General features: G+C 33.8%; 1 protein-coding gene across 1 annotated transcript; it reads right to left on the minus strand.

Moving 5' to 3' along the window:
* Positions 1-12,075: 12,075 nt before the first annotated feature.
* On the minus strand, positions 12,076-14,830 carry LOC21389165. Its single transcript, XM_024176486.1, has 5 exons — positions 14,794-14,830; positions 13,890-14,696; positions 12,811-12,996; positions 12,579-12,704; positions 12,076-12,214 (listed from the first exon to the last, which is right to left on the minus strand). Exons 1-5 carry the CDS (start codon positions 14,827-14,829, stop codon positions 12,107-12,109), a joined length of 1,263 nt encoding a protein of 420 aa, XP_024032254.1. The 5' UTR covers position 14,830; the 3' UTR covers positions 12,076-12,106.
* Between the last annotated feature and the right edge of the window lie 223 nt (positions 14,831-15,053).

Genomic DNA, 15,053 nt, shown 5'->3' on the forward strand with positions numbered 1-15,053 from the left:
GTCCACATATCATTTCTAACAAATTGCTCCAATTCTTCCTGCATAGCATTAATAACAAAGCCTCTTTGACATTTTTAGGCTTAATTTGAGAGGTAAAGCAAACATACCTAACCATTTCATCATACCTCTTTCTTGGTTGTTCTCTTGTTCGGATTCTTTCATTAAGATCTCCAATGATCTTCTCTTGGGAGTGATTTTTCTGAAGCCTTGTAGATGGCATTCTTCTTACTGGATCTGTAACATCAAATTTTGCAGAAATAATGTTTTCTGTGTGCTGTTCATTCTCTGCTGATTCTTCTGTCACAGAGTTTGTTGCAACACTATCTGTAACATGTTTATCTACAGAGTGTTGAGTATTATTTTTTCCTTCTGTATTTCTAGTTTCATCAGCAAAGCTGGTGATCTGTTTTTCCCTGGAAAACTTAGACAAATCTATGTAATCATCAAAAACTACATTAGTTGACTCCATGATAGTTTGTGTTCTCATGATGTACACACGATAAACGTGACTATTCATGGAGTACCCTAGAAACATCCCTTCATCACTCTTAGCCTCAAATTTTCCTAAATTTTCACGATCATTTAAAATATAGCACACACACCCAAAACATGGAAATATTTGAGATTTGGTTTCTTACCTTTCCAAATTTCGTAGGGTGTCATCAAGGTACCTTTTCTCAAATGAACATGGTTTATTGTGTAACATGCCGTATTCACTGCTTTTGCCCACAATCTCAATGAGATTTTCTTTGAATTTAGCATGACACGTCCTATCTCCTGAATTGTTCTGTTTTTCCTTTCAACTACCCTATTTTGTTGAGGTGTTTTAGGAGCTGAGAACTCATGTGCAATCCTATGCTCATCACAAAATTCAGCAAAAATGGTATTATCAAATTCTTTACCATGATCATTGTTTATTCTAATTATTTTGCCTATATTGTAACTTTTCTCATTTTTTCAATTTTTTACACAAATTTTTGAAAACACCGAATGTATCTAATTTCTCTCTTATAAAATCCACCCAAGTGAACCTAGAGAAGTCATCTACACACACAAAGATATATCTCTTACCTGTAATGCTTTCCACGTGCATAGGACCCATAAGATCCATATGAAGCAATTCCATAACACTTGTTGTACTGATCTGTTGCAACGCCTTGTACGTTGTCCTTGTTTGTTTGCCGAGTTGACAAGGACCAAAAACACCTGGTTTTCTCTTACTTAGATTTGGAACTCCACGCACCGCTCCTGCACTCACTATTTTTGTCAAGGTTTTGAAATTTAAATGACCCAACTTTTGATGCCAAATATCAATATCATTAGTTGAAGCATTGTGACACTTATAAGTGTGTGATTTGTTGTGAGGAAGAGTAAGTAAATACCAATTATCCGATGATCTTCCTCCTGTCATGACACAACAATCATTATCATTAAAAACTTGACATGAATCTTTTGTGAATTTCACAAATAAGTTTTGATCACACAATTGACTTATGCTAATTAAGTTTGCTTTCAAACCATCCACGAACATCACATTTTTGAGCTTAGGAAGCCCATCAACATTTAGTGTTCCCTTACCAAGAACACGACCTTTCATACCATCTCCAAAAGTAACATATCCTTCGTCACCTTGTCGAAAATTTGACAAATTTTCCCGAGTCCCTGTCATGTGTCTGGAACAACCACTGTCAAAATACCAGGCATCAATAGTACATTCTTTTAATGAAGTATAAGCAACAAAACACCTTAAATCAGATTTTCTAACCCGTATTTTTCTTGTTTTCTTATTAGATAAATCAATTTTGATTCTAGGTGTTCGTTTTGCTTCTCCATACTCCATATTCAAACGTTTATTAATAGCATTTATGTACTTAAAACACTATGGTCAAATATGTCCATGCATATTACAATAATGACAGATAGGAACAAACCTGTTTGTTACTTTCCTTGTTGCAACAGGCTTTGCAACAGACTTCTTACATGAGATTTCTGATAGGCCTACTTTCTTATATTGGTGGTTCCTTTCACAAAGACAGTCTTTCTAGAAATTCCTTGACCCTTGTACCCAAGTCCAGAATGGTCACTACTAGTTTTTTATTGTGAAAGTAGGTGATCCAATTTTATAGTTCTCGAATTTAGCATTCTTAAATTCTTCTGGGTCTGCTCCAATTCGAGTATGGTTTTAGCAAGCTTTCTCTGATGCTTTGTTGCCAAGATTTCATAATTTGTTGTAGCCTTCTTCAACTCATCTCTTTCCTTTGTTAAGATAGTAACTTCATCTTTAAGTGATTTATTTCGATTGCAAACAACAAGCCACTTGTTATACATCTTCTTATAAGCCTCCTAAATCTTCCCAAGACTTAGGTCATCATCGTCATTGTCATCTTCAGTTTCATCCTCGAAACCTGTATATCAACAACTCCACCAGAGGTTATTGCAGATGATGTTGCAATAGACTCTGCAACAACATTATCAGTGTGTAACACATTTTTATATATGAATTCATTACTTACAGTGAAGGCCACATAATTGTTGGTGTGATCATCTGCATCCTCTTGACTTTCATCTGAGTCATCACTCCATGTAGACACCATTGCAGCTTTGTTTCTCTTCTTGAGAGTGTTTGCACACTCCGTTTGAACATGTCCAAATCCTTCACATTATCGGCATTGTATCCCCTTGTTTCTTTTCTTCTCTTCAAAATGTTGAGGATTAGAATTCTTCTTTTCAAAATTTATGTTCTTTAAACTCTCTCTGATTCTTCCTTTCTTGTTGATCTTTCTCAACATTTTATTGAAGTTTTTTGGTGAGTAAAGTAAGAGACTCACTCACGTCCTCATCTTCGTCGGTATTATCTTTGGTGGACAAATCTTCATAATCTACTTGAAGAGCAATTTCTCTACTTTTCTTTTGATCCTTAAAGTTCATTTTAAAGGTTTGAAGATTACCTATGAGTTTATCAAGTCTCATCTTCTCCATGTTTTTTACTTCTTTGATGGTAGTCACCTTATAAGCAAAACGTGCCGGAAGTGATCTCAAGGTCTTTTTCACCAATTTGGCGTCATAATATTTTTCTCCAAGGGCAAAGACTTCGTTAGCAATATCACAAAGCTTTGAGTTGAAATCAGCAATACAGTCATCCTCCTCCATTCGTAAACGTTCAAAGCGGGTTGTGAGCATTTGAAGTTTTGAGGCCTTCACAACATCCGTTCCTTCATGCGCAGTTTGAAGAATATCTCAAGCTTCTTTTGCGGGTTCACATGTGGAAATCAATTTGAATTGATTAACATCCACAACATTTGCAACAAACTTCTTACATGAGATTTCTGATAGGCCTACTTTCTTATACTGGTGGTTCCTTTCACAAAGACAGTCTTTCCAGAAATTCCTTGACCCTTGTACCCAAGTCCAGAATGGTCACTACTAGTTTTTTATTGTGAAAGTAGGTGATCCAATTTTATAGTTCTCGAATTTAGCATTCTTAAATTCTTCTGGGTCTGCTCCAATTCGAGTATGGTTTTAGCAAGCTTTCTCTGATGCTTTGTTGCCAAGATTTCATAATTTGTTGTAGCCTTCTTCAACTCATCTCTTTCATTTGTTAAGATAGTAACTTCATCTTTAAGTGATTTATTTCGATTGCAAACAACAAGCCACTTGTTATACATCTTCTTATAAGCCTCCTAAATCTTCCCAAGACTTAGGTCATCATCGTCATTGTCATCTTCAGTTTCATCCTCGAAACCTGTATATCAACAACTCCACCAGAGGTTATTGCAGATGATGTTGCAATAGACTCTGCAACAACATTATCAGTGTGTAACACATTTTTATATATGAATTCATTACTTACAGTGAAGGCCACATAATTGTTGGTGTGATCATCTGCATCCTCTTGACTTTCATCTGAGTCATCACTCCATGTAGACACCATTGCAGCTTTGTTTCTCTTCTTGAGAGTGTTTGTACACTCCGTTTGAACATGTCCAAATCTTTCACATTCTCGGCATTGTATGCCCTTGTTTCTTTTCTTCTCTTCAAAATGTTGAGGATTAGAATTCTTCTTTTCAAAATTTATGTTCTTTAAACTTTCTCTGATTCGTCCTTTCTTGTTGATCTTTCTCAGCATTTTATTGAAGTTTTTTGGTGAGTAAAGTAAGAGACTCACTCACGTCCTCATCTTTGTCGGTATTATCTTTGGTGGACAAATCTTCATAATCTACTTGAAGAGCAATTTCTCTACTTTTCTTTTGATCCTTAAAGTTCATTTTAAAGTTTTGAAGATTACCTATGAGTTCATCAAGTCTCATCTTCTCCATGTTTTTTACTTCTTCGATGGTAGTCACCTTATAAGCAAAACGTGCCGAAAGTGATCTTAAGGTCTTTTTCACTAATTTGGCGTCAGAATATTTTTCTCCAAGGGCAAAGACTTCGTTAGCAATATCACAAAGCTTTGAGTTGAAATCATCAATACACTCATCCTCCTCCATTCGTAAACGTTCAAAGCGGGTTGTGAGCATTTGAAGTTTTGAGGCCTTCACAACATCCGCTCCTTCATGCGCAGTTTGAAGAATATCTCAAGCTTCTTTTGCGGGTTCACATGTGGAAATCAATTTGAATTGATTAACATCCACAACATTGAAAATGGCGTTCAATGCTTTTGAATTACTATTTGCTAGCTTGTCCTCATCGCTGGACCATTCCTCTTCTGGCTTAGGGACGGTGTTGCCTTTATCATCTTCAGTTGTTGGATGAGTCCATTCGGTTAAGACAGATCGACATGCATTCTCATCAATAGCTTTAATAAAAGCCTTCATGCGAGCATTCCAATGCGGTAATTGACACCTTCTAGAAACGGTGGTTTGTTCACCGATCCTCCGTCTCTCATGACATCCATACCTGCAAAATCAACTAGTACAACAGGATCTCACCGAAACACACGTCAGTGACTCGCTCAAATACCAATTGTAAGTACTGGTTGAGTCTTTTAACACTTTATAAGATAATATGAATAATGCAGAAACATAAAATAACAGAACACAAGAGAAATGGTATCGCGGTTCGGTTACAACCTACTCTGCGGGGCCACGCTCAGATGATGAACAATCCACTAAGAACTCTTTTACAATTCAATTGGACTTAATCTACCCGAGACTCCCTCTCTAAAAAGACGCATATGAACTTGCAATTTCCCAATGAACTTGAACAGCGAGATCCCCTCGACTTTTTAACATTGGAATCCCTCCAACTAAGTTTTTATCTCAGAAACACTCAAATAATCTCTCTTGAATACAAGTGCTCACCTATCTCACAACCCAACAAAACAAGTCAAAAGGTATACAAAGACTCGAGAGACTCTTTGAATAAATATGCAGAATGTTAACAGCTTGACGACCTCTTCAATTAATTTGCTGAACCAAATCTATTGCAGATCCTTGTTGCAACAATAACTGCAACATAATTGTCAAGGTCAGTTTTCTCAAAAGCAGTTTGAATCAATCTGCTTTAATTATGAAACTTTTCTGAAACTGATATATGAATCTGGACACATTCTTAGGAGATCGTCCAGCTACAAAAAGTCAATCAAATATCAATCAAATCACCAATTATCAATTACCGTCTTTGAATCAATAGTTGATTTTCAAAAAAACAGAAACTAAATTAAGTTTTCAGATCTTACAGAAACCTTCCATAAAGAACTTAAGAGCTGCACATCTATTCTCAAACACAATCAACAAACTAATCATTCTCAAAATAACGTCAATCATAAAACAATTAGAATTAATGCATAATTTGAGAAATGAATCATAACAAAAATATATATAAATTTAACAATTAAAAAAATTGACATACAAATAGTAGCGTACGAGAGAAACCTCCCTCGTTATCTTGTTTTAAGATGGAAAAGGAAAAGCAAAATGATTAGTGAGTGTTTTTATATTTCACGTCTAAGATGAATTGGAAAAGGAAGGAAAACAACTAGCTGAAATGACATCACTTTTACTCGTGCTTTTATACTGTAATTACTTTGTTGATTTGACAAATCATAAACATATTAAAGGAGAGCTCGGGATAGTGTTCACACAAATTTATTTTACTATTCATTTTACAGTGAAAATGACGCTTTTACCCTCAATTTACTCCCTCAATTTACTGCTATCTTCTTTCTCTGGTGAAGGGCGTTTTGGTCTTTAGGTGGCTTAAGGGACAATTCCACGCGACTGTTCACACAAATTTCTTTGCATGTGCCTTCTGTTTTGACTTTTATCTGTTTTCGCCATTTTCTTTGCTCTCTAGTATTTTGTATAAATCGTTCGATAGTTTACTTGGTAGCCAATGACATTGTTGGGTCATGTTAAACCTCATTTTCTATACACATCTCCTGTCTTGTGAACAGTTTATTTTTTTCTTAGGATTTTATTGCTCTTTGGTGGTGATGATGTGTTTTTCTTTAACTAATGTCATGTATTGGCCATTGGGCAACTTTTACTACTGATTTGACAGTTTTTTATGTTGTCCGGATTATTTGAGATTTATGCTATTATGTTGTTCTTATCCAAGTTTTTTTTCATGTTTTTCCTGTGGGGGCCTAGCCTTTTTGCCTCCCAATTTCGTATTGTGATATTCAGGGGCCTAACGTTTCCAAGCTTTCTTCTTCTCTCATATTGTCTTCCTTCTATTCTTCTTTTTCCTCTCATATTGTCTTCCTTCTATTTTTCTTTTTCCTCTCTGATTTCTTACTCTTTCTAGATCTAAAAATTAATCTAATTTTCCTGTTCTATTCTTTAGTTTTTTATTTTTTATTTTTTATTTTTTATTTTTTTTTACCTATGTCTCACTTTAACTATCTGTTTTCTTTTCTCTCATTTTTCTGTTTTCGCCATTTCATCCTTTAATAATTTAGTTGACAGCTAAAAACGTTGTTCAGTCGTATTTCAGTTATCTGCGATATATGTTATTAACAATAAAAGAAAAATACTTAAACTTGATTTTTTATGTTTGATTATTTTATTTACATATTTAATAATATTATTCAGCATTACCATCATCCTGTAACTACTTATTAAGAGAGGCGGGGATTACTGTTCATTGTACAACATTATCTACATATTTAATAATATTATTCAACACTATCTATTTTTTGCTTTTTGTGTATTTTGATCCTTTTGATTTGTTTCAATTATACTTTCATTGAAAGTTTATTTATTATACCTATATTAGTCTTCTTTTTCCCTTACTGGATCTCAAAATATATATGAATATATCTATATAATTGTTTGCATCACTATTGCTTTATTTTCTACTTTTTTCCAGTTCTTTTCTTCATTTGTTCTCTCTCTTGCTTTTATTGTTTTTTCTCCAATTTTTATTCTTTCATCTAAAACGAATTGACTTTATTACATGATTATTGATTTTACTAATTGTTACTAATTTTGATATACTGTTATTTAGTGCATACATATTATTACTTGTGTGGGTATATTTAGTCTCTGTTGACGTTTGAGTGCACGTTGTTTCATTTTTAAAATATGGTTTATTATGTTCCAGGTATTAAAGATAGCCTTTCCCTATAACAGTTTAATATCCATGGTTGATTCTTAATGTAATGATTTTTTCTCATGATATTAACGTGTCTATTTTATCCTTTATTATTCTTCTTGATAAAAACCATTAATTTGTGTCTGTTTCTTTTTTATTTTTTTTCTTTTAAATCTTGTTATTCTATTAGCATATATTGCTAAAGTTTTTGACCTTTGGCTCATTCGCTTATTAGTCATGTATAAACTTTTTGTGGCAATGATGATTAACAAGAAACTTGATATATTAAGTTTTATATAAACTGTCATAACATTATTGTAAATAAACCTATCCTATTTAGATTTTGATCTAGCCTAATGTTTTCTACAAAAATTTTATTTTATCCCTTCTTTGTTTTCCCCGCATATTCTGTTCTTTTTCATTTTTATTTGGATAAAAATATGTGTTGGGTTATTATAGTTAGTACGATGTTTTACTGGATTTACTCTTTGCGCTCCTTTTGTTATATCTTTTTCTGTGAACAATTTGTTGCAGCTCAGTTGACTTTTTTTTATCATTTTTTGTGCTATTGTGTTGTTACCATTGATGTTTTTCATTTTATGAATAACCAACAATAACAACCACAATAGTCACACTTTATCATTTTTTGTGTTACTGTGTTGTTACAATTGGTGTTTTTCATTTTATGAAAAATTAATAGGCAACCACAATAGTGACAATTATAAATCAGCTAATAAAACGTATTAGCTGTGTATGTATGTATATATATATATATAAATTAATACTATAATGTAAAAACTCCCGACTTCCTCTATAATACAACAATCTTTTCCGCTGCAACGCGCGTGCAAAAAAATTAGTCTAAATTGAAAGAGGAATAAATGAAAAATTATTAAAGACACGTTTAGTTCATGTGTTTAAATAAGTGATTCTTAATTCTAATATTTAAAATTTAAATTTTTTATAAGAGAAAAACATCATGGCATAATTAAAATAATAGATTTAAACGTATGAAACAAACGTGGCCTAAAACTTCTTTTTAATTCCCTTTCAGTCATGCTCACATTGTAATGGAGAGCAAAATAGTCCCCTTTAATAGTCCCCTTTTCGTGTTATTTTCCACTGAGCCGAACACATTGTTGGACTCAATGTCAAAGATTGACATAACATGAATTCAGATCGATTGTTCAATTTCGGTGTTTCAGATTATGTCTAACTAATCATTTTTTGTCATATTAATTTTCAGGAATTTTGTCATATTAAATTCAATGACTTAAACATTAAAACGTGAAAAAAAAATCAATTAAGAAGCATTTTAAAATTTTTAAATGACGGGACATGACTTATTATGACTTAGCAAAATGCAAGTGCAATTAAAAATAATGAAATATTTTACACATCATTTCTAAAAAAAAATTGTCGAATATCATGGTGACATGGTTGGTGATCAAAACGTCGTCACTAACGTAGATGTGCATCAGTTTTGTCACGTAACGTAATTCTACTTTTATTAGGACCATTTAGCTAAAACACGGCACATTTCCTTATGCAATGTCATTACTTATGACTATTGTAGGACCATTTAGCTAAAAAACCGTACATTTCCTTATGCAATGTCATTAATAGAAATTTAAATTTTATGAAAAAAATACTATAATAAAAAGATTTAAATAGTAGTTTGAATTTATAAAACAAACATGACTCAATGACTATGAGATTTATCAATTACTTCTATCTTAGTAAGCAGATGTGAGATTAACCAAAAAAGTCATCTTTTACGATTTCCACTCCGCAAAAGTTTTGCAATTTTTTTTTTCTCAAATTAATTTCATTGGTGCCCATGAATTTTAGGGTCATTCTCACTTTGCTCTTAAATTTTAAAATCTCTCACTTTCCGTCCTAAATTTTGAATTACTACCTATTCAAGCCCCTTTGCAAAAATTCCTGTTAAAATCAGACCTAAAAAGAGTTACGTGTAGTCATGATATGGTTTTTATTCGTTTTCTTTTAATAGTTGCTCAAACAGAAAGACTACGTGATTGTATTACTCTCACTTTTTCTATGTATTTTTAATAAAAATTCTAACAGAAGGAGTTAAACGGGTATAATTTAAAATTTAGAAGGCAAATTGTGAGTTTTTAAAGTTTATAAAGCAAACTGAGAATAACCCCAAAGTGTAAGAACACCAGTTATAATAATTTTGTTTCCTTGAAAATCTACCATGTCCAACCCTTTCCGAATCACCAAATTATATAGGGAAAATCTAGACATAGAAATTTATGCACTTTTTAATTTTTAAAATACTATTGTTGGAGCAAAATTCTATCCAACACTTATCCAACGTCCATAGACTAATAATTCAGATTGAATAAGTAAATTATCTAAGAAAACTGGAAGAACACTCGAAGAACACAAAGAATCTCTGAAAGAGTAACAAAAACAAAATGAAAACAGTCACAAAGCAATTGTATTCAGAACTGAGTGCCCCCCTTTCTCTCTCTAATTAAGGGAATTTATAGTATATTGGGACTAAGGAAGTTTAATTCTCCCATTAATTCGAGAGTTTATTTTCTCTTAATTACAATGAGGTTTTCACCTTTTTGTGAGTTAAAACTGATAAATAATCAATGAGAATTAATTTTTAATCATTCAAGTTTTCAATTAGCGTCAGTTACTTTACTTAATGACATCACGTGACCTATGAACTTTCGGCTCAGGCGAGCCTGGGATCTAGCGAGCTTGGGCTCGGGACGAGATTGGCCTTATGTGAGCTTAGTCTCGAGAAAGCTTGGGCTCATAACTTAAGCTCCGACGAATAGGCTTAGGCGAATTTGGGCTCCGGCGAATTTAGCCTTAGGCATATTTAGACTCGGGAGAAATTGAGCTCGGGAGAGCTTTTGAATTTATTGCGCGTTTAAAGCTTCCGCTGCCCAACAACTATAACAATTCTACCTTCATTTTCTCTCATTATATATCACATGACCGAATTCTACAAAAATGAAACAAAACTAATAAAAGGTGAATTAAGGGAAAGATTCCATTTTCTTACTATAGTTTTATCATTTCACTTTCAATTTCAGTTAGTAATTTTGGGGTCACTTTCAATGCGGCAAACCCAAAATATATCATCAGTAGTATGGACCTCTATATGTCACTCTTTGATGGTGTATTGCATTGCACGAGTAAACCAGATTGTCCTGTCTTTTACTCTTTGGGTGACAATTCATGTCATGTGTCGTGTTCGTGTCGTATTTTGATCATTTCTTTCTAAATTTACAGTCAACTCGAATACGACCCATGACACGAAATTTTTTAAAAATCACAACACGAACACGACACGACCACTTTACGGGTTGACACGACATGAAAATGACCCGTGACACGAAATTGACCCGTGAACTCGAAATTGACACGAAAATTGTATATTTTTATTTAGTTTTTTACATATTAAAAATAACTTAAAATTCATAACACACTAAAATACAATAACATCCATTGAAATTAAGCAAATAATACTATAAGATTTTGAGTATAACTATCATGATATCATAAGTTCATAATAAAATCAAAATAAGTAATGAAAAAGATATATGTATTTTTTAGTTTTTTACGAGTTTCATGTCGTGTTCGGATTAGGCGGGTCCAACCCGAAATTGACCCGTGTTTTTCATGTCAATTGTAGGTCGACCAAATTCTGACCTGTACCTCTTTTTTCTCAACCCTAACCCGTGAAATTCGTGTCGTTTTCGAGTCATGTTGTCGTGTCGTGACCCATATTGCCGGCCCTACTCTTTCTTTCCTTTTTGGTTAATTTTGTGTTCTGTTTTTTGGCTTTCCCTTTTTGCCATTTCGTTTTCTGTATTTTTTTTTTCTTTTTCTTTGCGTTTCTTTTGCAATAACAGCCTTTGCATTTTCGTCTTTTCTCCAGGATTCATCTCCAATAAATAATCCAAACATGCATATTTTTGTTATCTTGTGCTGTCTTTTTGTTTCATTTTTTTTTTTTGGATTTCTCACAATAACCAGCCTTGACATTTTTGTCTCTCAGTTTGTCTTTTACCCTTTTTGTTGGTAATATCATAATCAAATTGATCTTGGATGAATTACATAATTAAAGCAAACATAATGTAGACTTATTTGGCATTATACGTTTTGTTTCTCTTCTTTTTTGTGACAATAATATGGAATAAAGCCAGTGATATTAATGTTCTTATTAAAATATAAATAAAATAAATAACTCATCTATATCCTCAAAAAGATGCCCCAGGCACATATAGGATAGTTTTGCAAGTATTTTAAGTCTCAATAATGTAAAATTTGGCAATTGGTACACTATAAGGACTGAACAGCAAATATATATAAATATATTGAAATTGATACATTATGAGGATATCTACAAAATTTGTTATTCACTTTATACATATAATATAAGTGTGACTCAATTTTTATGTATGTATAAATATATATAACGACCCCCTTATTCTTATTTTATTAAACCAGGAGACACAAGTCAGTCCTGATTGAAACAGGGTTCGTAGATATGTTTCTAATCCAAGAAGCTAAAATGAAATCAAATCCAAGATTGGATGGGATAGTTACACTTGAAGGAGTTCACTCCACTTATATGAGCAAAAATGTCTGAGGAATCAACCATATCATCCTCTTCTTTTACAACAACCTGTAAAACAGTTAACAAGAAAAATGGTTGACCAAAATTCGATGATTTCAAAGAACATGAAAGTTGTCCCATCGTAGACAACATTAAGACGATGCCTTCTCGACCTACCAGTAGACACTGTTATGGACCAATTGATATCAAAGGTTCGGACTACGTGTGAGCCCTACTGTGTTTTTTTATGAGGCGTAATAGTTATTTATAAATATTCATCAAATACAGTTAAACTGACATACTATTTTTAATCTGACATGTTTCAGATTTTATAATGATGTAACAGTTTAGAATCGTGTCTTACAAGTAAATTTTTCTTTCGTTTCGTGTCTTACTACTGATTTCTCCTATTAAGATGGACAATAAATCTTACCTCTTCTTCATCATCCTCTTCATGGTTGCTAGATGCTGCTCTTGGGGTCTCTCCAAAGTCATCATTCTTGGCAAATCTTCCCCTAACTCGCGGCCGGCTGTCCGCGAGCGTTTTCCGACAGGCGTACTGCCATTTTTTCCCTTGTAGCATTAGCATCATGAAGGCTAAAATACAACTCAAACATTTCATGTTTCACATGCATAAATGGTGGTAGTGATGAGAGGGACATAACCTTTATTTTCTTGCTGAAGTTCCTTTCATTCCTTTTCTTCATGTACCTGTGGATCTTTTCCTTCCTCTGTTCAACAGAGAGCTTTCCTACTTTGAAAGTTTGGTCTCCCATGTTTGGAATATCTGGTGCCAAAGAAGTAGAGTTCCCAGCCCCACCCATCAACTGTTGAGACTCAGTACCAAGTGCCTTTTTTTAAGAGGGAAAAAATTAAAAATTACACACAAAAAAAAAAAAAAAAACACACACACACACACACAAAATAAAAAAGAAATATAAAACTGTTTCATGAAATCGAGATCTTTCAATTAAGCCAGTAGTTCAAAAAGAATAGATGAGCAAGTTGGTAGCTTAGTGGATTGTAGCCATATTATGGGCCTTCATAGAGTTGAAGTTTAACATCAACTTTGTGCGTGCACTTGTCAAAGACCTTTAATAATATCTCTATATGCAATATATGTGGGCCAAAGGAACTAAGGAAGCTTTGGTGAAGAGGGCTATGCATGGGAAGATTTTCGTTTTTCGGCTCGTTTGTTTCCTGGGTTTGATTCACGGTTCAAACCTTTTGCTACAGTGGCTTTCCTTATAAAATAAATAAAGAGTTATTTGGTTGGGGGTTCGTACCCAATTTGAATCATGATTCGTGGTTTGTTATAGTTTTTTCTCTCATAAAAAATACACGTAAATCAAAAATGATTCTAATCTCGTAATTCTAATCCATAAGACTCTTTTGTTTGCTGGTGAAGTGGGCCATACATGTTTGTTGTGTAGTTAGTGATGTAATCACAATGTTAGTGTATAAATAAGCTTTATGGCTTAAGCCCACATGGACAGATTGGTCAATCAAAAGGTTCTAAATTTTAATGTTCTCTTAATCATTCTTCTAAAGTTTCATCAAACCTGCATGACTTTTTCCAACATTAAGGTTCAGAACTTGGTCAAAAAACTACAAAACTTTGCTCCTTTATGAACTGACACATATTTTATCAACTTCCTAAACATCAAAATGAAATTATTTGTTATTTTCTGTGTTTGTTTGAAAATAAGTATTGCCAAACCAAATAAATGCAAGTTGTTAGTACCTGAAGTTCTCCAGGGTTGAAAACCCTTGGCAGTGAATCAGTACAGAAGATTCCACTAGTGTCTCCTTGATAATCCAATTCTTGTGGCTGCAACTCAGAACCCATGAGAAGACTGCTTCCGAAAATCCCGGGCCCTTTAACGGATAAGGCAGCAGGATTCATAGTCCCAGCAGGCAAGTACGTTCCCATGGCAGGACCAACAAAGGAAAAAGAAGATCTTGATGTGTTTATAGGCAAATAGGAAGGCACTGAAGACAAGCAGTCCTCTTCGAAAACCGGTGGTAACGGGGGCGGGATAAGAGGGGCAAGGGGGGCTGCAGAGTACTGTGGAAATCCATCAACAACAGAATCTACTAAAGAAATTTGTGGCTGCACTACTGAGGAGAAGTCAAATTGGTCTTCTTGTGTTGTTCCAAGGATTAATGGAGGCACAGAAAAGGTTGGGGATGAGGAAAAGTCAATAGAGGCTGAGATGTCATTGTCCAAGTCATCTTGTGAATCAAAGATGATGGAGATGTTGTTACTATTGTTAGTGGCGCCGGCAGAGGCGGTGATGGCGGTGCTAGTGGTCGTGGGGGACGGGGTTGGGACGGCGGTTGTGTTAGTGTTGCCATTGGTATCCTGGTAGGCAGTAGTGAACTTTTCTATATCAGGGGGTAGTGAGAGATCAGCAGGATATGATGAGTTCTCTTCATAGCAACCGTTTGAACAAGAAGTGACCTCATCAGAATTCTGAAGGGTCTCAGGGAATAGTTCATGATCACAAAACTCAAAAAGTTGAGCACTTATTTGGCTGGAAATTTCATCCTGAAAAAAAAAAAGAAAAAGTTCATAACATCAAAATACTAAACTAAAATAAGTGTAAGAAAAATCCTTATAACTAAAACAATAGTTCTATTATGACCTTTGCTTTAAGCAAACGAGAAGCATAATTCTTCATATTTCTCTCTCCTCACCTCCTCATGGAAGAAAAGAGAGAGAAAATGAAAGGACATTCTAGTTTGTTAAGTTATTTGGTTTGGTTTTTCCATCAGGCCAAATGAAAATACCACTAATATTTGATCAATTGAAGGCATAAAATAACTACCCAAAAAAGGATTTGTCTTATGGGGGATAATATTGTGTACAAAGTAGAAAAAAGATGTGAATTTGTGCTCCATGTGA

The sequence above is a fragment of the Morus notabilis genome, unplaced genomic scaffold (assembly GCF_000414095.1).
Source record: "Morus notabilis unplaced genomic scaffold, ASM41409v2 Scaffold225, whole genome shotgun sequence".
NCBI classification, from domain to species: Eukaryota; Viridiplantae; Streptophyta; class Magnoliopsida; order Rosales; family Moraceae; genus Morus; species Morus notabilis.